Source organism: Amphiura filiformis, chromosome 7, assembly GCF_039555335.1.
Source record: "Amphiura filiformis chromosome 7, Afil_fr2py, whole genome shotgun sequence".
NCBI lineage: Eukaryota > Metazoa > Echinodermata > Ophiuroidea > Amphilepidida > Amphiuridae > Amphiura > Amphiura filiformis.
In genome coordinates this window covers 27,724,202-27,747,279 of record NC_092634.1, presented here as the reverse complement: position 1 = coordinate 27,747,279, position 23,078 = coordinate 27,724,202, and the positions used below count along the sequence as shown (strand labels likewise).

The 23,078-nt window shown below is 36.4% G+C and overlaps 1 protein-coding gene across 1 annotated transcript in view; it reads left to right on the top strand.

Moving 5' to 3' along the window:
• The window catches only part of LOC140156963 (uncharacterized), a 164,299-nt gene that overhangs the window by 127,258 nt on the left and 13,963 nt on the right, over positions 1-23,078 (top strand). Inside the window, exons 2-4 of the mRNA XM_072180010.1 lie at positions 14,618-14,727; positions 16,892-17,060; positions 22,625-22,780. Of these exons, the coding sequence (XP_072036111.1) occupies positions 14,618-14,727; positions 16,892-17,060; positions 22,625-22,780 (435 nt within the window). The remainder of the gene's footprint in view (positions 1-14,617; positions 14,728-16,891; positions 17,061-22,624; positions 22,781-23,078) is intronic.

The window sequence follows — 23,078 nt, the reverse complement described above, 5'->3', positions numbered from 1 at the left end:
CTAGCATTATTTCAGCATTTTGAGTATAAAACAAATTTAAAATTTGAAGGAAATCATCTTTAATTAAAGCCTTGTTGTTTTCATACAATTTTAATTGAGTTTGTATTAAATTATACAAGTTTTTGGTTATTTCATGATCCCTCTAGCTTCATCATAATTTTGCACTTCCCTACCAAAAACAAAACAAAAATACCAAAAACAGACTAAGGGATATTCATATCATTTTGGACAATGCTATAATCAGCCTTCTGGAACGTTAAAATTTTACTGTATTTCCTAAAACTATTTATGAATCATCCAAATCATAAGAAACCTTATCATTATCTATCACACATCATATCCTATATATACATCCCAACAGACTCTACATTAGTAGATATGCAGTCTCTAAATATTGAAGAGCTAATCACCTAGTGGAACGATTTACCCTTTTAATCAAAATGCTTAAGGATCTTCACAATCTGATATCTTAATCTTATGTAGGCCTACATATAAAACAATATCATTAGCCCTAATTATAAGAAAAGAAACGCGACATTATTCAACACCAACGACCTACATTGCACAACCATGTGTTCCAATCATGCCCTGAGCACTCCCTTTTAAAGGGTTTTTATTATACGGTATACATGTATGTACAATTACTTTTCCAAAAGTATGTGGTTTTGCATAAGTGTGCAAAAGTACATACTTTTAATACAAAATAGGCATATTCCTTTCCGATAGCCAAAACCCATGATTAGCGTTAGGGTTAGTAGGCCTACATTTTCCTTCATTGGGGCATGCTTAACTCTATAAAATCTTACAAAGAAAACCACTGCACATGTATGCATTGTCATACCCAGGGAATCGATGGCTGATGGGCCAGTGACACCACCGTAGCTACAAGTGGGTGTCTAAGGTTCAATCCCAGGTTGCCAAGTGAAAAATTTGTTCATCTTCTCCTTTTTTCATTCCTCTTCTCCTTTAATTTCTGATAGCCAAAAACCATATTTAGCATTAGGGTTTATATTCATAAATATGCCAATAGTATATGATGCAAAACTATACAGCACATCGGGCCACCATGCATGTATACTATCGCAATATACCAAGAATGAAGTTGATTGGTTGTTGCGATGTTGTGTTAAATCTGCAGAGTGGATTATTAATGAAAATGTGGGTAAAATATGCAATAAAAGCTGCTGAGTAGATTTATGAAAATGTAGGCAAAATATGCAAATTAGCTTATTAATATTCATAAATATGCAAATAAAACATGACATAGAACTATAATACAGCAGATTAGACCACTATGTCCTATCACCATTTGAAGTTTAAGCTGCAGAGTAGATTAATGGTTTTGCTTCCGCCCGGACAAGCCAAAACAAACAACCATTTGGATGATAACACAAGCTCCACATATGTGTGGAGGCCAAAAATTCTAATATGGAGTCAACAGGTTTACAGAGAGAAACTCCTATCTTATAGCTAGGCAAATCAAACAGTCCGCTGCTGCTCAGAGATAAAATCAAACATGTATGAATATAGTTAAAGGCAAAAAAAAAAAAAAAATGGAAGACTACAAACTGTGGATGGTAACATAAATATATGAGAAGTTCTTCTTCAACCTATTTTTTTTTCTTTTCCAGATTTTGCTTGCTAAATATGTGAAAGGAGATTACAACAAGAGTGCTGCAACAGTTGCAAAAATACTTTTCTGTTCTCTCTGCCGAACTTCACAAGAGCTGCAATCAGACAATGTTGTACATTTTACAGGTGTTTGGCTCAGGTAAGGTGTTCATCTAAACACCTCAAATAAAGAAAGTCCGAGTCATGTAACCCGTCCTACACCAAACCCTAATCTTGTTATGACAATTTGATTGATAAGGTCGTGTGCAGAATCTTGTTAGCTGCAATTTGGTACCAAATTTGCTACCAAATCTCTAAATTCATAGAGATTGATAGCAGTATATGAAATTTGGTGCATTTTCAAAAGTTGCAAATTAAAAACAGACCACGCGAACCTGTAGAGGTGAATGGCAGAGCACGACCATTGACATATTGACATAGCCCGAAACAACCGCTAGGTCATATCGATCGCATCGTGCTCTAGTATTCATCAGTAAATCACTGTAGCAATCCATGCGTTTTAAATTGACAATTGAATAAAGCGCGCATTTGGGATAGTCGACAGGGGCCCATCGTGGGCCAGCAAGGTTGACCATATTGCCACGCTAAGCCATTTCGACCGCGGGCTTCGTTTTGATTTGCAACTTTCGAAAATGCACCAAATGCCATAAACTGGTATCAACCTTTGTCACTTTTGAGTGTTTGGTAGCAAATTGGGTATCAAATTGAGCTAACAAGATTCTGCATACGACCGTATCAATCAAATTGTCATAATAAGATCAGGTTTTGGTGTAGGATGGGTTGTATGACTGCGGACTTTCTTTATTTGAGCAGTTTAGCTCTATGAGCAGGGCTGCAAGTGGTCCTATATTTCCTATATTTTTAAGATTTTCCTATATTTCCTAGAAAGTTTCAAAAAGCCCTATAATCCCTATATTTTCATATTTGGAATATTTTTTGCTGAAGGGCTTTGTATTAAATATAAATGCCTCCCTGGACCCCACCAATCAGGTTTATTTGTATCCATTTCTATAATTCCAGGTTGCATTTTTGCCCTGCAATTTCAGTTAATTCTCTAACTTCTTGGGGCTTTGCCATATGAACCTACACTAGACCTTTTCACAGTTCATGTTGAGATTTTGCATATAAAATAGAGATAATCAGTGTGGTGTTGAATGCTGACATCTTGTGGGTACACGCTGCGATGGCCGTTCGTCGTTCGATCCCCATGAGTGAACAGCAAAATCACCGTGTTGATGTGTGGTCGCATGCGTCTTGAACTCGCCACTCAAAAAAGGTGGCAATGTTACATTTTCCCAAATTCGACTCAAATTAAATGATGATATCTCTGCCAAGCAAGAAGTTATTGTCACGCTTGTGGTCTCATTTTATTGTTAAATAAAATGCACTTTCAACCCAGTAAAAAGAATTCTGTTAGCCTTTTTAATACTGACACTGCTTCATAGAATTCAGAATGGGCAGAGTGGCGGAGGTGGGGGATGTGGAGGTGGGGGATGTGGCACACACAAACTCTATGGGATTGATATTTTTAGTGCATAATCTGCTTCTGTAAAGACTAAATTGGATTTTTACTCTATTTAGCATCTAAAAGACTCATGAACTTACAGCTAAACAATTCTACTTATTGGTTTTGTCTAGAAAATACAAACTTTTCCATACAAAACTACCTGTTTTCATATCAAACACTGTAGGGTGTCTTCAAAATCTAAAAGTTACTGTAAAATTTTAATTACCCAGATGACTTGAGTATAGTCCCACCCGCTTTTGGGTGAACATTTTTCAAAATTGGGGGTGGGACTATACTCGAAGTTTCAAAAGTTTTTATTTTTTCGGTTTTGTAGTGTCCCTGGACCTAGACCTAAATGGTAGGATCATTCATGGTTGACCTAAAAAAAAAAAAAAAAAAAATTTCAAGATGTTTTGTATTTTTAATATGAAAATTGATAATTTGTATTCATGTAATAGTCTATTAATGATTTCAACCCTAAACTAGCAAAAGTATACATTTTTGGAAAGCTGGAGGCAAAAGCAATTTAAATATACACATTTCAACTCATTGTACAGGGTGACCTTGAAGTTATACAGGGTGGAATAAAAAAAATCCAAATAAAAAATGGGTCACTTAATGTATTGCTTATTACTAACTTGCAGTTATAAACTGAAAGTAAACAACATTGATTTGGTTAGAGGTTAGGAGGAGCCTACTGACTTTGGAAGAAAAAAAAATCGCAGCTGTTTGGTAATCTTGGAATACAGGGTGTCCCAAAATATGTTCAAATTTTTTTACAATTCAACATATTTTGAACTGAAACATTTTACCCCTAACCCATACAACAAAAGTAAGTCCATAATTAGATTCCCCATCAAATTTCCTCTCAGAAAATGTAAACTATGACTATGATAGGATAAGTAATTAAAAATTTAGGGCAACTTTTAGATTTTGAAGACATCCGCATTGCTTACTACAGTGTTTAGTATGAAAACAGGTAGTTTTGCACATAAAAGTTTGCATTTCATAGACTAAACCAATCATAAAGAGTTCAAAATGATTAAAAACAATTAGCAGAATAAATAATTTTTCAAAAGAGCTCTTAACCATGTCTGTAGCCCATATGGATGCAAAGATATGATCAGTTGATTCAACGCACACACACAAAATCTTTATTTCCCATAGACTTTGCAAATACCGCCACCGCCTCATCCGCCACCGCCTCATCCCCCACCTCGGTCATTCTGAACTCAAACAACTCTAACTCCACTATCTTAGCTGATAAACAATTCTCCTTTGGAGGTCTGTTAGGGCACACATTTAGCTACAACATGACACCAAACACACTTCAATACCTGTTTAAGCAGAGATATAACAATTTGAAGGAGTCTCAATTTGGAAAAGCGTAACAAAACCACCATTTTTGGGTGGCGAGTTCAAAACGCGTGGCCATAAATACTATTCATCTGCCAAATATGACAACTGTAACATGATTTGCACGATTGTAGTGCATGTAAACTGAAATCTCATTGCACTATTTCATGTCCTAAACCATAATCCCCGAAGCTGTAAATAAAGTTTTAGCTCATTTTGGACTTAGCGTACATTATTCTCTTCCAATTTATTTAATATGGATTCCCGAAGTAAATGACTGCCCAATTTACCCTTTACTAAACGTTTGTTTTATAGTTATTGTTATATGCAGTTAACTTTTTATGGCCCCACTGAGCCCACCATATGCATATGGGTGACCCTGCCCGCTTCACAAATTTGTTTGTCTCCTTTACTATTGTAAGGCTTGCAGTCCTGAGATTAGGTTTGTATGTAGCCAAGACACATGGCTTTCATATGGCTCAGTCAGGTCCCTTCTAACCTTAAAATTGACATCCCTAGACTAGTCAGAAAAAGGGCAAACACTGCTCGGTCACCCCTATTGCACTATTTGAAGTTGCTTTGTCCAATAAAGCCTTGAAATTATTGTATTATTCTTATTCCAGTTATATTAGCAATTCTGTAAACAATATTATCCAGATACGCAACACAAATATTCATATGCATGTCATTCAGAGGATGTTTAAAGACATTCCCATGGCCCAATGGGGTTTCTGACCTTGGTATGTCTGGTTTTTGTACACATGTGGCAAGTTGCCCATACTTTGCATTGGGATTGTGTGCAAATATCTGATGTTTTCATCCTATTATTTAACATTGAAAACATCGAGACTTAGGAATAAAATTAATGCAGTGGGACAATATGAATGTTTCCTGTAAGAAAATCAAATATCAGTCCTAAGTCTCAACTATTAGCTTGTTGGCTGCAGTTTTAAAATGACCATTTTGTGTGTGTGGCAATGGGGACTTTGCCTCTAAAATTAGGTTATATTGGTCAAATTTCCCAATCATAGTGCATTGTAGGAATGCCTTTAAGCCTCCTCTGCATGTCATTTTAAGTGTCCATGTGCCATTTTCGAAAAACTAGGTGAATGTAATACAAAAGCAACCCGGTTCCAAATGCTTTTGAACTATGTTTATTCAAACAAAAGAAAGGAATTCCACTATTGCTGGAGTGTGGCTAACATGCAGTACAAGCAGATCAGGAAATAAAGTTACATTAATTATAACTGTTCCAAAATGCTAATAACACATTCATGAGTATCCACAGTCAATTGTACAAATGTATGTATTTCTTACTATCTTCTCTTTCTGTGACTCTTTTTATCCATAGAATCATTTGATGCCCTCGTTGATGCTACAAGGAACAAGTGACAACATCCATGAGCGACACAGTCAGTCATGTTAGCAGAGGGGAAACTTTCTCAATTGTCAACATCCACAGATATGCGATAAAAATGAATGATACAAGCTGCATAAATATGATGAACAAATACATTCACTTTATCTATTTAGAAATGAAAGGCTTTTAAGACCAGCACATTTACATGGATTTGTTTCAGTGAGTGGTCATTTCATATTACCAGTGTTAGCAGAACTCATTGTAAAGCTGACAATGTGGCTATAAATTCAAGTCAAATCCCTACCTTATTAGAATGAGAAGCATGTTCTTAAAACATATGGAAACTATATTTGGCAAATAATGTGAACTATAATATAACCTTTCTTAAGATTTTGTGAATGATTAGCAGTGTTCAAATATGCCTCAAAAAGTTACAGGCCAGCCGGGCTTGACCTTAAAAGTTACCGGCCAGCCGGGCCGGGCAACTAGATGCCAGTCAGAAAAGTTACCGGCCAGGCCAAAAGTTACAGGCCAATGGCCTGCTGACTGGCCCTATTTCAATGCTGATGATTAGCCAAGTCAAGTCCAGACAAGTCAAGTAATACTTTATTATACTATTCAGCAAATTACTTCAGCGGTGTCGATGTCCTTCTGCTTTGTCTGATTATCACATAAAAAACTACAATCTTAGAAATAATTATTCGAACACTTTTAAGGGCTTATTGGAAATGGTCGCCCTCCCTACCCCTGTATAATGTTTGCATGCCCAATATGCTCATCTTCAACATATCTTCTCCCAACATTGTTTGGTGGGGAAAGGGAAGGGTACGTATGCTGAAGATGAACATTGAGATAACACTACTATAATCCTTAGTTTCCAGTGACTCGTATAGCGTGCACACTGTACTAAGAAGAACAGGGGAATTGGGTGTTCGAACACATTTTGTCCGGGATTGTAGGTCACACGTTGCTACGCAGTTTGACTAGCGAATGAGGTGCCAATGTGATTCTAGAGTTCAGTCTTTGATCAAGTAATCTCAGGGGCGTAGCAAGAGCATCAAGGGCCTATGGACAAGGAGCAGTACGGGCCCTTTTAACCAGGGCGGGATTTAGCCTACCTTATTGGGGCCCTGGACCAGGCCAAAATTTGGAGGCCCCGAACTCACATGCCGAGGAAGGTATATGCACTCAAGTCAGTGGCCAAGTTTTGGTTTAACTGGGGACTAAGGGACTAACATATTTTGTTGAATTCAATTTCAGACTATCTTGGCCCCAGATCAACATAAATTTCTGAATTTGAATGAGCGCTGAGCGTGGAAAATTTTACAATTTTGCCCTATTTTGACCAAAAAAGATGCTGTTATTGGGGTTACAAGAAAGATGCATAGGGCAATTTTGGGGCCCCCCAATGCCGGGACCCGGGCCCATCTGGCCCAATGCTATAAAAATCCGCCCTGCTCTCCATTATCAGCCCTTATTTAATTTTTCGCTTTTGTGCTCGGGTCCCTGAACCCTCGGGGCCCATGGACTTTGTCCATCCTGTCCCCACACATGCTACACGCCTGAGTAATCTTAATGTGTATGCCAATTGAGTTTGTCATCAAAATAAATAAATAAATTTCAGAATTTATATAGCGCTTTTCCAGAGGATTCAAAGCGCTGTAATTTCGCTAGTGGTGAATCATCACAATCAGATCGCATCAACTAGGCTAGTTGCAGCCGAACCTGGCGCAAACCTATCCGCACTTAGATTGTAACATCCACCCATTTTCTGCAGCTCCCCAAATTCCATTGGGTGAAGGAAGTTTTTGATAACGAAACAACTAATCACCGATTTTGAAAGCAGGAGGAAACCGGAGATCCCGGAGAAAACCTGCGAGAGCAAACATGGATCGGGATAAACCAAGAGCACATGAGTCCTTCGGTCGCGGGGATTCAACCAGGGTCCTCCGTGGTGCATAGCGAGGGAACTACCGCTGCGCTTAACTCGCCCTCCCTCAATCATAGTGCCAAGATATTTATATGAGGACACATGCTCCACATTACTACCCTTCACCACTAGGGTTTGGAGTTGTACTTGACGTCCTAAAATCAATTATCATTTCCTTAGTTTTGGAAACGTCTCAAGCTATGCAATGTTATTTTGCGTATGTATACAACATGTCACATTATCCAATTCATTCCAAGGCATAGGTTTTTAAACCTTTAGACACATCTGCTTCTGCTTGAGAACATATTACTGTAGCACTGAGTAATTCAATTTGATCATTTATCTTACAATTTAAAGCTACTTCATGAAAGTTGGGAATTCCCTTTACCGTGTAATCACAGTAAACAAAGTCAGGACTATTTATGTACTCGGAATCCCCTAGAATGTAAAGTGGATATTACATCATTTTGGAAATTCCCCAGGAAGTGGTGTAATATGAAAGGTTAATGTTTAAAATTAGTCTTGGGAATTTCCAGATTACATCTTATTTTGTAAAAGAGTGCTATAGAACGGGACATTTATTTATGTTTATGTATCAGAAGATTATCATGTTTTACTTTTATTTATTCAGATACTGTTAACTTTTCAAACAGTGTGTTTTCTTGTGCACTCTGAAGTGAATTTGGGTGAAAGGTGTGTTTGGCCTTGACGACTCGGTAACAATATTTGACTCACGTTGCTGTTGAATCGCACCTGCTGTCCCAAATCTACAGAGTGTATACACATTATGCACACATACAGATAATACAACTTCTTTTGAATAAATTAATGTAGTTTTAGCCGACAGAAAAAGCATAATATAAAAAACATGTTGTGCATCTTCAGTGTTTTAAGGAAATCCATTCAAGCTATTTTAAGTTAAGAGCAGTCCTTCTGATTTCATGCCATTGCAACTCAAGTTTTCAAATTTTTGTTAACTGCTCTGAAACATGGGAAGCATCATTACATAAAGGGTTCACAAAAAATAACCCCCCCCCCCTTAAAATTACAAAACATTTCTTTGCTTAACTTGACATACATTTCGTTGATTTGAAAAATTTAAAAACATGTGAATAAAGGAATTATTTTCCTACCCTCCCAAAGTTCTTTTTAATAAAAATCTGTTTGTTTTGGCCAAAAATAATCACATTTTCCAAAAATGATGCTTTCAGAAAAAGTTGCACTTTTCCACATCCTATACATGTAATGTACAAAAACATTCTCGATATCAATGTTTTGATTGATTTAATGGTGTTTTTGTGTTCTTCATTTTATGTATACGATAACCCAGTCACCCATACAATCATCTTGCAATTTAAAACAATGATTTATTGACATGTACGGGGTATTTCTAGAAGCTTTTGAGCCGGTGTGTCCAAAATGGTAAAATCAATTACAAAACATTTCTTTGCATAACTTGACATTCATTTTGTTGATTTGAAAAATGTATAAATCTGTGAATAAAGCAATCTTTTTGCTACCCTACTAAAGTTATCCCTTCTCAAATTCCTTCTTTTTTTTTTGGTAAAAAATAATCACATTTTTCAAAAATAATGCTTTAAAAAATTGCACTTTTCAACATCCCATACATGTAATGTACAAAACTTTCTCGATTTCAATGTTTAATTGTTTTGATTTCCTTTACCTTTCTGTCTCTGATCCCTTAATCACCCATGTAACCATCGTTTAGTGCAAAGTAATGATTCGTTGAAGCTAATTTTGACATAAATGAGGATGTTGAAAAGTGCAACTTTTTCTAAAAGCATCATTTTTGGAAAATGTGATTATTTTTGGCCAAAACAAAAATATTTTTAAAAGAAAAAACATTGGGAGGGTAGAAAAACGATTCCTTTATTCACAGGTTTTTAAAATTTTCAAATCAACGAAATACATGCCAAGTTATGCAAAGAAGTGTTTTGTAATTTTAGGGGGGAGTTATTTTTTGTGAACCCTTTATTTAACACTGAAGATGCCCAACATGCCACAATTACCATAGACTGGCCCCCAGTCTCGGTTCGGTTCCATCTCTGGATAATGTAACAATAAATAATTACGTAATGCCCTATGAAAAAAAAAATGCCAACTCCCCCCCTCTTATTTTCTTCAATGCCAAAAACCCATTCCTCTTCATCCACAAATCGACGCCACTAATTACACCCACCACAGTCAACCATGCAGCAATATAGAAATATACTCGTATTATAAGTGAACGCGAAAGTCCATTGAGCGCTGATTCCGAGACTGGTCCAATCTGTTAGAGATCTCACTTCCAAATATTCGTTCAACGAAGCACGGTGATTCCGATGTCAATTACGAAAGCCCCGCCCCAGTTTCATTTCAAATATGGTAGCACAAAGCTATGCCGCGGGATGTGACGCAAGATCGGATGGGACACTTGTCAACAACTGAGAGGTATTGAGCTCAAGTGGCACGCGTCTGATAGACCCATGGTACGCGCAATAATAAAAAGGCAACCACTCGACTCGGACTTTAGGCCTATTGTCCATATTGCGTACATTATCGCGTGCGGTTTGCAAATGTTTGCACATTATTTAGCTAGGGAAGCCCTTTCAAATATCCTCGCGCTGCCAAGCTGCGTTGATTGGTCGGATACAATATCGTTGTTTAGTCGCTTACACAAACGTTAATGTAGTGAAAACATGGACGTGGTATATAGAAAGATTGCGTGACTCCAAATCCGTAAAAAGTGAACTTCCAGCAGTTTGTGGGAGCTGGAAGTCAAATTGCCTACAGACTGGGAGGGTCCGTGTATTGGGTTGATTTTTAATGCTATGTAATCTACATTACCAGTCGTTCTCCACGGACCCGAGGGAGGGTCTACAATTACCATGATTACATAATCGGTTGAAAAAACATTTATGAGGGGAAACTGTTAAAAGTTGTGTTACCTGTATGTACAAGGGCACTTCGTGAATACACATAATCTTGGGCCATGTAAAATCACGGACGTCACTTCATTACCAAATACAAGGGGAAACAAAGTATTATTGTGATTTTTTGTCACATTGTGTCAACAGTGATTTGAGAAATAAAAGTTATCAAAACATAATGTTATTTGTGAAGTGTTTACTTGTGTGATTCAATGAGTAACATTACAGCAGAGCATACAAGCTACCAGTTCCTGGTTATTTGAATACTGTTCTACTTGTCAGTGCTTTGAAAGAAATGAATAATATAGCTGGCTTAAATCTTTCAAGTGGAAAAATGCACAAGGAACATAATTTGTGAGAAGTGCAACTATGGATTAGCTCACAGATTTATTTGGTGTTTGTTTAGGCTAAAAAACGGCAAATTCATTTTTTAAACTGGAATATATATGACCCCATTTTTGCCAAAACCATGCAAAATTACATACTTTTCCAAAAGTGTGTGCTTTTGCTTATACAACTTAGTATATACTATATTAATAAACGTATATAAGACCCAATGTCTTACAGTACATTATGCTTTCGGTGGTGGTTTATGCACCGCTTTTACCCCATTTTGCCAAAACCACATACTTTTGCAGAATATGACATACTTTTCCAAAATTGTGTGCTTTTGCTTATGCAAGTATATACTATATTAATAAACGTACAAGACCTAATGTCTTAGTACATTGTATTTCTGGCGGTTGTTTATGCCACCCACCAAAAAAAACAACAACTACATACTTTTTCAAAATATGTCATTTTGCAGGGTCATAATGGTTATACAAAATTACATACTTTTCCAAAAAGTGTGTGCATTTGCTTATGCAACTTAGTATATTCTATATTATTGAATGTATATAAGACCTAATGTCATATAGAACATTATACTTCTGGTGGTGGTTTATGCCCCCCCTGTTTTTGCCAAAACCACATACCTTTGCAAAATATGTCATTTTGCGTGGTTATACAAAATTACATAATTTTCCAAAAGTGAAAAGTGTGTGCTTTTGCTTATGCAACTTAATATATACCCCTGTTTTTGCCAAAAACACATGGGCTACTTTTGCAAAATATGTCATTTTGCATGGTTATACAAAATTACATACTTTTCCAAAAGTGTGTGCTTTTGCTAATGCAACTTAGTATATACTATATTAATAATAATAATAATAATAAACGTATTATAAGACCTTTCTTACACATTATATTTCTGTTGGGGTTTATACACCGCTTTTTACCCCCGCCCCCCCCGTTTTTTGCCCAAACCATGTACTTTTGTAAAATATGTCATTTTGCATGAATATGCAAAATTACATACTTTTAAAAAGTGTGCTATCTGCATATATTATATGCAATATGCAACTTAGAATATAATATATTAATAAATGTATAATAAGACCTTATGTCTTATATTAGGCCTACATTACATTTCCGGTGGCTGTTTATGCAGCACTTTTACCCCTATGCCAAAACTTAATATACCGTACTAAATTGCAAGATATGTCATTTTGCATGATTAGGTCTATGTAAATTTAACATATTTTTCCAAAAGTGTGCTTTGCATATGCAACTTGGTATAAAGGCCTACTTTATTAATAAACGTATCTTTGGCCTATAATAGTACATCATCGTGGTTTATGCACCCCAACGTTTTTGCCCCGATAGTTTTTTACCCGTAGTCTTTCACACAGCGTGCCAAATCTAATTAGTAAAATTGGAATGAGAAAAGTATTACATGTGTAGCCAAATCTCAGTTTGGAAGGGATAATAAGCGAGCGATGAGACTGTTTTGAATCGTTTCAAAGTTCAAACACCAAATTGCCTGGAATACCTCCAGCTACCTGCAAAAAGCTCCGTGAAATGAATGGTAACGGCGCATTATTAAGTGGTGTGCTCCCGCTTTGGTAGTATGCGCCCTGATTCCCTATAGCCAGCCCGTGTGCTTTCTATACAAAACATCTATTTTTGTATAAGTACGGTAAAGTATGATGTCTTGCATATGCAAAACTACATGTTTTTCGTAAGTATGTGTTTTTGCATATGCAAAAGTACATACTTTTATAAAGTATGTAGTTTTGCATATGCAAAACATCATATTTTGCGTAAGTATCTGCTTTTGCACGCAGCACCGGGGTCTAACATTTTTATAAAACTGAAAATATAATGGCAAACTGGCTTGCGTGACGGAGGGGGGGGGTGTCTCAGGGGGATATCCCCCCTGAGAAGTTAGAAACTTTTGGAAAATGAAGACTAATTGAGGCTATTTGGTGGACAATTTTGAAACTATTGTGTAATTTGAAAAAGCCGAAAGTTCTTGAAATAACGGCGCAATTGAAGGACACGTTTTCACTATTATTGCGTTAAAGGTTAGCAACAATTTTAAACTGTTGCGATTTGGTAGTCGGACGAGTAGGAACTGGTTTTGTTCTTAGTATACCAACTATACTCTAACTCTAATCGCACAAGAAAGATTAATCACAAAAATCCACTAACCGCCCCTCCCGACGCGATTCGTCTTTCTTGCTCCATGTGAGATACTGATCATAGTCTGAACTGAGTCTGGTAACCTAAAAAAAGGTCCTACTCGTCGGACTACGATTTGGTGATTCACAGCATCTTGCAAATGGTTTGGCAAAAATTGCATTGATCATTTAATAGCGAGTGTGTCGAAGAATTCAAATATCACATATATACTTTTGTAGGTCCTGTGATTCCTGTGGTTCGAGTTATGCTGCAAAGATGGCTGAAACAACAACACTTTTGTAAAATGTACATAACTCATTAACAACAATAAATCAAGCAAGTTTTCAAAGTATATGATTTGTAGAATGAACTTTTGCAAAACAAAACAAAAGTGTTATATTTCAATAATATATTGATTTAGATAAATGATAACCAATTTTTTTGGCTGCTTCAACCAACAATACCTCGTCTATCCGTAAACATAAAGTGGCGGATATCCAAAGCATAAGCTAAAACGGCCACTAATTTACCCATACGCAGGGAGGTATGTCCGCCCTCAGAAGTTGGAAAATGTTATACACAATGGGGGGGTATACCGCGGAGCGCGCGCCACTCCGCCCTCGAGAAGAGCAAGATCTTGTAGAAGGGGTCTGATGGAAATAAAAAAGTTCAAACATTTACACAGTTTAAATAGCTTGGTGCAACCTGGACGCTAAAGGCCGAGATGTTAAAAAGGATTAAAGCGTTTGAGATTAATTGTATGAGAAGGCTTCTCCAGGTCCACTACTCTACATATACTACCAACAAACAAAATATAGGGCAATGATGGAAAGGGTATAAAAACGTTTTAATAACATTCCAAAAACATTTTTGAAAACTTGGTACAAATCATTCTAAACAGAATGTTATTTTGGGGCTGAAAAATATTTTGCAAAAAATGTTTGCCCAAAATATTTACAATAACGTTTTTAAAATGTTTTCACGACCTTTATATAACCCGACATTTAAATGTTATTAAAACGTTTTGTAAAAAACATTTTAAGAACATTTCTATGTTTGCTGGGTGTAAATATTTTAACATAATGTTATTTAAGTGTTGACAAAATATTTGACCAAAAATGTTTGCAAAAATAGTTATCAATGACATTTCGAAAACATTTTAAAATATTGTTGTAGTGTGTTTTCATACAAAACTTTTTAAAACGATTTCATGACCTTTACATAACCCGACATTTTAATGTTATTAAACGTTTTTACCTAAACCAAAACCCAAAATATAACTTATTTAAAACGTTTTAAAAACGTGTTTTGTGTTTGCTGTAGGTAAATGTATTTTAATTTGTCATGCTCGACTGACATGCATTATGTAAGAGATTTTTATTTTTGTTTTGTTAAAGCCTGTTCTGGTGTTGACTTGACCACGTATGAAAAACAAAGTGCTTGCAACCGTAATCTAGACTGCTCTTACCACGCAAATCCTTGGAGAATTGAAGATACACTTCTAAATGTAAGTTGTTCTCTAATATTACACTTGCTAGCAGTTTTTGGTACTTGCTGCGCCGACGCGCAAGCCCTGTTTATCGCGTAAAACACCCGGAGTTACGCCAGGAGCAAGCAATGCTACGCGCATGACATCACACAGTACCTGTGCAGCTATCGGGAACCAACTCTTTGTTATGCTAAATAGCTTTGGACAAATAGTAATTGGACAAATAGCCCAAAATCTGCCCGGAGTGATTTTTTCACAATTTGGGTTTGTTGTGAATTTGCTATGTTATTAATGTTTAAAATATTGTCTGATAGTTTCTAATCTTGTAATTTTTTACATATTTTTCAAGGTAACTCCTACTCTCAACATTGTCAATAATATTTTGAAAGGCCGATATCTCAATTTCCAATTTAATAATACCATAACTTACGAATTCAATATCTTCGCTGAGGAATGTCCAATTTCATTGGGGAAAACGGTGTTGTGGAGCAAAATATCTAGATATGTAAGAACCTTGGAATTAATTACCTGCCCAAAACTGTCTGTTCTTGACATGACACGTCACATTTAAAGATCGACCTTAAGATCAATCTGTCATGAGTGCGGTGGAGTGTATATGGTGATTTACTGGAGTTAAACCTACGTTATGTGACACAAAACACTGACAAATAAAAGTTTAGCTTTGTGAAGAAACTTTTATATTATGTAATGCCTTATCCTTAACACAGCTGGAGAATCTACAACTGACGGGTATTGACGGAGATAATACATGAATAATACAAACTTTCCGCTGAACAAGGAATAACCTTTCTTTGAACACTAATTGAATTTATAGTCTTAGACCTCCAGTCGTTTTGTTAAGCGGGCTTGCACGTAATAGGATGGTCGCCGATTGAAGCCACCGACTATGGCTTTTTGGCTTTCACCAATATGATAGAAGGTCAGTGAGTACAATACCAATCACCTGTTCGTGGTGTTGATGCCTTAAGTTGTACTCCATACATTTGCATGTCTTCTGAAGGGCGATTTGAACTTACTTTTTACGCCGCCATCGGAACCTAAGTGAGGTGATTTTTTTACCCTCACCAATATGGCCAAGTAGTTTCACTTTATTGATCGCCGCCCGCTATCCATGTATAGATGTCAGTGGGTGGTGCGTGTGATATGGTTGGTGAGGGTGCAACTGTTGGCGATTCTGCGTGTGTGCATACACCACGTCCATCTGCGGCGTAGCGTCCCAGCAAACACAAAATAATTTAAATATCATTCGCAAAAGGTTAGAAAAGATTGCCGGAAAACGTTTAATTGCCGAATTATATAAGGGACATATAAAGGGTATAAAACATTTTCATAACATTAAAAACATTTGTTGATAACCTACTGCAAATATTCTAACATAATGTTTTTTAAAGGCCCATTCAGTGATGTGCTCATCCGGACGATCGTAAAAATCATCAAAATTCAGATGTTGGTACCTTTATAATTGTCATGATGTGCTAACATAGCCTGCGGAGTGGTTCAGCCGAAAGCCGTGTATTTATGACGAAATAAGACATTTTACACGAATTTGTAATTTAGATACTGACAATATCTAAATTAGCTACATGTATTTGAATGTTGCTTCAACTTCGTCTGTACTGCTGTTTTCTTCGTTTTTTGCCAAATTTGTCATTTCAAAAATACCAAATGACAATGTGAATGATTTATCCATCACAGCAATCTATAAACCATTTTATTTTTTACACTTGCGGTGGAGTCACTGAATGGTTCTTTAAGTGTTGACAAAATATTTGGCAAAAATGTTTGCAAAAATATTTTACAATAACATTTTGAAAACATTTTTGAAATATTGTTGTAGTGTGTTTTTATACAAAACTTTTCAAACGATTCCATGACATTTATTTATAGTACTCCACATTTAATGTTATTAAAACGTTATTATCTAAACCAAAACCCAAAATATAACATGTTTAAAAGGTTTTAAAAACAGTTTTGTGTTTGCTGGGGTCATAGGGGCACGGGGGCATGGTTGGTGCCCTACATTGATACGATTAATTACGCGACGCCACTATGCTAACACCCACCTACAAGTAGGTTGGTTGCGAAATAACCCCGCTTACAAACAGTTCAGTTGAATGTTATACAACAAACGAAATCATTTCAACACCAATTTATATTTCAGAGTGACGAAATCCAAAGATGTGTGTTGGCAAACACGCGCAATTACATACCATCGTCATCGTTCACATCACATTGCCCACCTAGTGGTAGATACCAATCTGGTGTTTCGTATAGTGACGTGGCAACTGCAGCAGGTCCTCCGTGCTCATTTTGCTTCAAAATTGTGATTAGTAAGTAACGATGATGAAAATGGAAAATCAATAACAAACAGGATGTCGATCCAAAAATCTGCCGTATATAAAAAGCGCAATATAATATACTAATAACCAATTTGAGATAAAACGATGTTTTAAAACGTTATAAACGTGTTATATACACATAGATGATGTATAAGTTAGATCCTCTTCCAGACAATCTACATCAACAAGAAGTGATGGAGGTCTCTTTGCTAGAGGAGGTCTGCAGCTGCCTAAACTCTCTGGACATAACCTAAAAGGTCCTGATGTTTTCAGACTATATTTTCATATCGTTTTCATATCTGCCAAGATCCTCCCAGGAGCGTACTGCGGATCTGATCACCAACTTCTGATACCTACCATGCGAATGAAACTAAGGAGGATCAAGCGACAGCGAAAACCAGCCAGATTTGATTTAAGCAAGATCTATGACTAATACAGAGTGGAAGTTAAGAATCAATTATTCCAGAGTCTATTGGAGACTGATTCCAAAGAATCTACTCCAGGAGAACCGTGGCAAAACATAAAAAAGCAGTGACAAAAACAGCTCAAGGTACTCTTCCTAGACATAAGAGCAAGAAAAACCTTTGCTCTCAGAAGAGGTCTTCAATTTTGTTGAACAAAGAAGAAATATTAAAGCAAAAGGTTTGAAGAGCAAAGGTCAATGTGGAGAGTATCGTGAGTTTAACAGGAAAATCCAGCAACAAATTAGAAAAGATAAAACTTCTTTCATCACAAAGAAATGTGCTGAATTGGAAAACTATCAGGCAATACCAAAGATATATGTAAAAAATGATCAAATCATTGACTTCCAAACCTGTTTCATGACTCAACATACTGAAGTATGAAAATAGAAACATTCACACGGAGGACGCAGAAACTAAATTAAGATGGAAGATGGAAACAATGCAAGAAGACAAGCTCAGGCAGAGGAAGAAGATGGGGATCTATCTATCTATCTATCTATCTATCTATCTATCTATCTATCTATCTATCTATCTATCTATTTATCTATCTATATATCTATATATATATCTATCTATCTATCTATCTGTCTATCAATGAAGAGGCTTAAAAGGGTAAATCACCAGGAATTGACATCATCCAGGCTGAACTGTTGACAGAGAGTGAAGAGGAAGGCAATAATTAACAGAATATGTAACAAAGATATAGAACAGAAAAGAATGGCCACATGCCTGGAAAAACGGGGTATTCCTACCTTTACCAAAAATGGTGACACAAGGGAATGTGCTAACAACCGCACCATCGCCTTAATTTCATATGCTAGTACATTCCTCCTCCATATCATTGCTGAGATAATTAGAAATCATCTTGAGAATGAGTTAACACCAGGGCAGGCTGGTCTTAGAAGACTGAGAGGTACAAGAAACCAAATCGGTAACTTGAGTAATCTCATGGAGAAAAAGAGTGAATTCCAACATCCAATTATACCTTTGTTTCACCGACTACTCGAAGGCATTTGATTGTGTGCGGCATAGGCAGATTTGAAGAATAATGAGAGAAATGGACTTCTCTGAGCATGTGACTGATCTGATTCGCTCATTATATCACAAGCAAGAAGTCACCGTTAGAACAAAGACAGTCAGTGGTTCACTATTTGCAACCTATGCGAAATACACCATGAAGAGAGCATTTTACGTTGTAACATCAGGAATCAGTCAGAAAGATTAACAACCTCAGATACGCTGACGAAACTACCCTTATCATATGAGCTTCAGGCCCTCATAGATAGAGTAAAAATATGCAGTGAGGAATGCGGGCTACATCTCAATGTAAAAAGACAATGATCTGTAGATGTAGAGATGCAAATCAAGCAGTGAAGATGGGTGGAGAAGTTGTGGAACAATTTAATATTTTCATCTTTCTGGGATCACTCATAGACAACGCAGTGGGCAGTTCAGAAGATGTCTAGCCATGGTAAGAATATCCGCAATTGTTTTGACAGATATATGGAAAGGGAAAAGAAATATGCATTTCTAAAGCTATCAAGATTCACATTATGCATGATATTGTGTTCCCGATGGCTTTTAATGGCTGTGAAACGTGGTTTGTTGGAATGTCAGATACGAAGAAGATCATGGCCTTTGAAATGTGATGTTGGCGGAAGATGCTGAAAATATCGTGGAAAGAACATAAGACCAATGAATTTGTTAGAAACCAAATTGGACAGCATGCTAACCTGTGCCAAAAAAATAAAACGCTTCAAATTGCAGTATTTTGGCCACATTTCTAGAAAAGACGGTGACAACATTGAAAAGATAATTATGCAAGGACAGGTAGACAGAAGCTTTATTAAAGAAGATGGAATTAAACAGTCAACAGATCTTTCTCTCGTCGTAGCTCACCATCATGCTCAAGCCAGAAGCTGTTAGAATACCATCAACAGAGTCATAAAAGTTCAGCCATGACGCATAGGACCGAGAAAATGACGAAATGGCAGGTTATATGAGGGTCGGTCAGTATGTAATAAGAATTGACTTGTGACGTCATATATGGATTGCTTTCATAGCATTTCTCAATGATCACATAAACACAGTACCTTAGTCTTTCAAACAAGACGTAAATTATATCACACACATGATTACGTAACATCATTAGCATAAAATCAATGGTCTAGAGTCACTGGCTAAAATTGAGTCGTTTTTGTTAAGGAAATCTACCAAAAAACGTTGACAACGTAAAGAAATCAGCAAGTTTAAAAAACCCACCTCGGCTCACTCTTTGAAACTTTGAAACTTTGTAAAAGGTACTGATTTAAACATATTTATATAAATTTTAAACATATCCAGAAGTGTTATGTATCTTTAATGTGCAGATGCGATATTAATTTGTAAGCTTTCTGGAACGACCTGAAAGGTTATTATCTTGTTCTTGCATGGTAAGCCAATATCCTATTATTTATAATAATGATTGAATTAAACGAATAACAAGTAGGCTTGTAATCTTGTTGGAAACGCTGTATTCAGTTGAAATAAAATAAAAACACTGATCTGCTGTTGGTGTTCAAAATGGGTCCAAGTTTCAAAAAGTGGGCCGAGGTGGGTTTTTTTAAACTTGCTGATTTCTTTACGTTGTCAACGTTTTTTGGTAGATTTCTTTTCTTTTTATGAATGTAGCCAAGCAGCTCCAAGCTTGGAAAGTCATCAGCTTACGAAGTGCTCTATAAAACGAAAAATAGATGTTTGAAGTTGCTATTCTTGATTCATGACAATAAATAGGCCCTAATTAAACAAAACTTTATCAGTCGTTTATTTTTAAAACTTGCTCGTCACGCGTGACTGTAATGTTAAGAGGCGTATACAATGATCAATATACATTTTAATACTAGTATACTTTAATTAAAATTCAAGGCAACGTAAATATGTAAAGAAAATATAAATATGAACAACACACACCCAATGTTGACAATGCCAGAGAGACACAGAGAGTAAGTCCGATTTAGGCCTACTTCAAGTCGGAACTGGTAAATGCGCATATATTTAAGCCTATACTAAATGCCCCGACTAGGCATGATAATCGTGTTTTAATTTTGTGGTTCTTTGTAGCCCTGCGGGGCAATCTACTTGGCTATCCGAATTTCGCGGTTTGTGGTTCTTTGTAGCCCTTCGGGGCAACCTAGTTGGATATTCCTATTAAGCGGCGGTTTTCATCAAGCCCTGCCCTCTATCGGGAGCTAATTTATAGTTTAAGCTTGTTAGATATCCATATTTCGTGGTTTGTGGTTCTTTGTAGCCCTGTGGGACAATCTAGTTGCATATCCAAATTTCGCGGTTTGTGGTTCTTTATAGCCCTGCGGGGCAATATAGTTGGATATCAATATTGAGCGGCAGTTGTTGGCGATCTTTCGCGGTTTGTGGTCTTAATTTGTTGGACATCCATATTTCGCGGTTTGTGGTTCTTTATAATCGATAGGCCTGCGGGCAATCTAGTTGGATATCCAAATTTCGCGGTTGGATATCCCTATTAAGCGGCGGTTGTCGGCGATCTTTCGCGGTGTGTGATTTTAATTTCCCTTATCAAGCCCTGTCCTCTATCGGGAGCTAATTTATAGTTTAAGCTTGTTGGATATCCATATTCCGTGGTGTGTGATTCTTTGTATGGCCCTGTGGGGCAATCTAGTTGGATATCCAAATTCGCGGTTTGTGGTTCTTTATAGCCCTGTGGGGAAATCTAGTTGGATATCAATATTCAGCGGCAGTTGTTGGCGATCTTAACTTAAAATCTTGTTTATAATATTTATTCCAAATATAATTTCAGACTGAGCTGTGAACAGAGCATCTGATAAATGTGTTTTAAATGACGAAGATGTCATGATAGTCAGGCATGGTGAAAGCATTTGGATGGTGGAAGTAGGCCCTAGGCCTAGGCTTAAAAATCAAACATGTTTGTTTGATGAAAAAAATATATAATATCACAATAGCAATGGATGTTCGAAATGGTGTTATTCTTGATTTATGACAATAAAATGATTAAACGGTTAAAAAAAAGTGGTGGGAAGTTTCGAACTTGAGCAAAAATTCATAAATGGATTAGAAGTCCATGGCCTTAACCGCTTCGCCACGGGGACGTCCCGATAAATGACGTGTGAAAGTGGAGTATTTATTAATACGAATGTATGCTGTGGTCCGGAAAGAATAAAAGAATTGTGAAAAACTTGATTGTTTTGGCGAATGGGATCCAGAATTTGTATGTAGGGTATCTAGGAAAATGCTATGGTATATTTGAAAGTGAATCTCAAAAAGTAGTGCGCCAGTGACAGCCATGTATGGCTGTAGCAGTGACGAAAGATTTTGGATATGATTAGCTATGATTTGCCACTAATTTTGGCTATGAAATACCGCGTGAAATGAAGCAAGAATGTTTGTTTATTATCAAACAATCGGATTGACTCTAAGATTGGTGTAACTTTTTGAATTAATGAGTTACTAAAATATTACACTTTGGACAGTAAATAAGATTTAGCATGGTTTTAGATATATTTTTTACCCAGCGAAAAATATCACAGAACAATAGCGTTTGGTTTCGTGTAAATATAGTCCCGCGGTGCATCTGTTTATTCTTCTTTTTCAGTCGTTTTTTAAAACTTGCTGGTCATGCTACCGCATGACTCTAATAAGAGGCTGAAATAAGGTGTTGTTGTATATTTTATATTTTCTCGGGAATTAATGTATGAAGAATGCTGCCTTTTGGAACAGTAATAGAACATAAACTTCTAGTTAATTAAACCATGTTTGTTTATTTAAAATGCGTGGTCAAATATGTTTTATTTTTGACAAAAACAAGACTTTTCTTTTTATAAACATTTTGATATTGCCAACAATTGGAAACGTGGAAATTTAAGTTTTTTATGCCAGTTCTATTGACTTATCCCCAAACATTAAAACGGGAGTATTTGAAACTGTGATTAAAATATTAATGTTTTTCTGCCATTATACAAAAAAAGTAATTTTATTGCTAGAATGGGAAAAAATGTCTATTAGGTCCACAGACATTGAACCCTTGATAAAGTTCTGTGAATGTTTTTACCATACTTCCAGTACGATTCAAATTTGGTCCGGCAGGAAAACAGTGTACGATGGGTACGAGCAGAAAACGCAGGCAGACAAACGTACCTGAATATAGCATTACCTATATCAACTCAACACATGCGGAAATTCCCGTAGAAAAAATAGGACCAGATCCCGTGAATATTAGTAAGTATTTTTAATGTGTTTGTTGCGGGGTTGTAAACTTTTAAAATATACTTAATGTATCGCCCGTTTCTACAAAACCTAAAAAGGCTAATACTTTATTAAATAAAAGCCAATGAAATAGAAGACATAGATCGCTGAGCTCGAGCTGGTACGTTGCCGTTTCATTGACAATCACACACTGAGCTAGCCATTACGAACTGAAAGGGACCTAACAAATTCAGCATCAACTAAAATGGGAACTGAATTTACTCCAGCATGTATGGATTAAAAAAATTAAATAAATTACATGTTTTAGCAT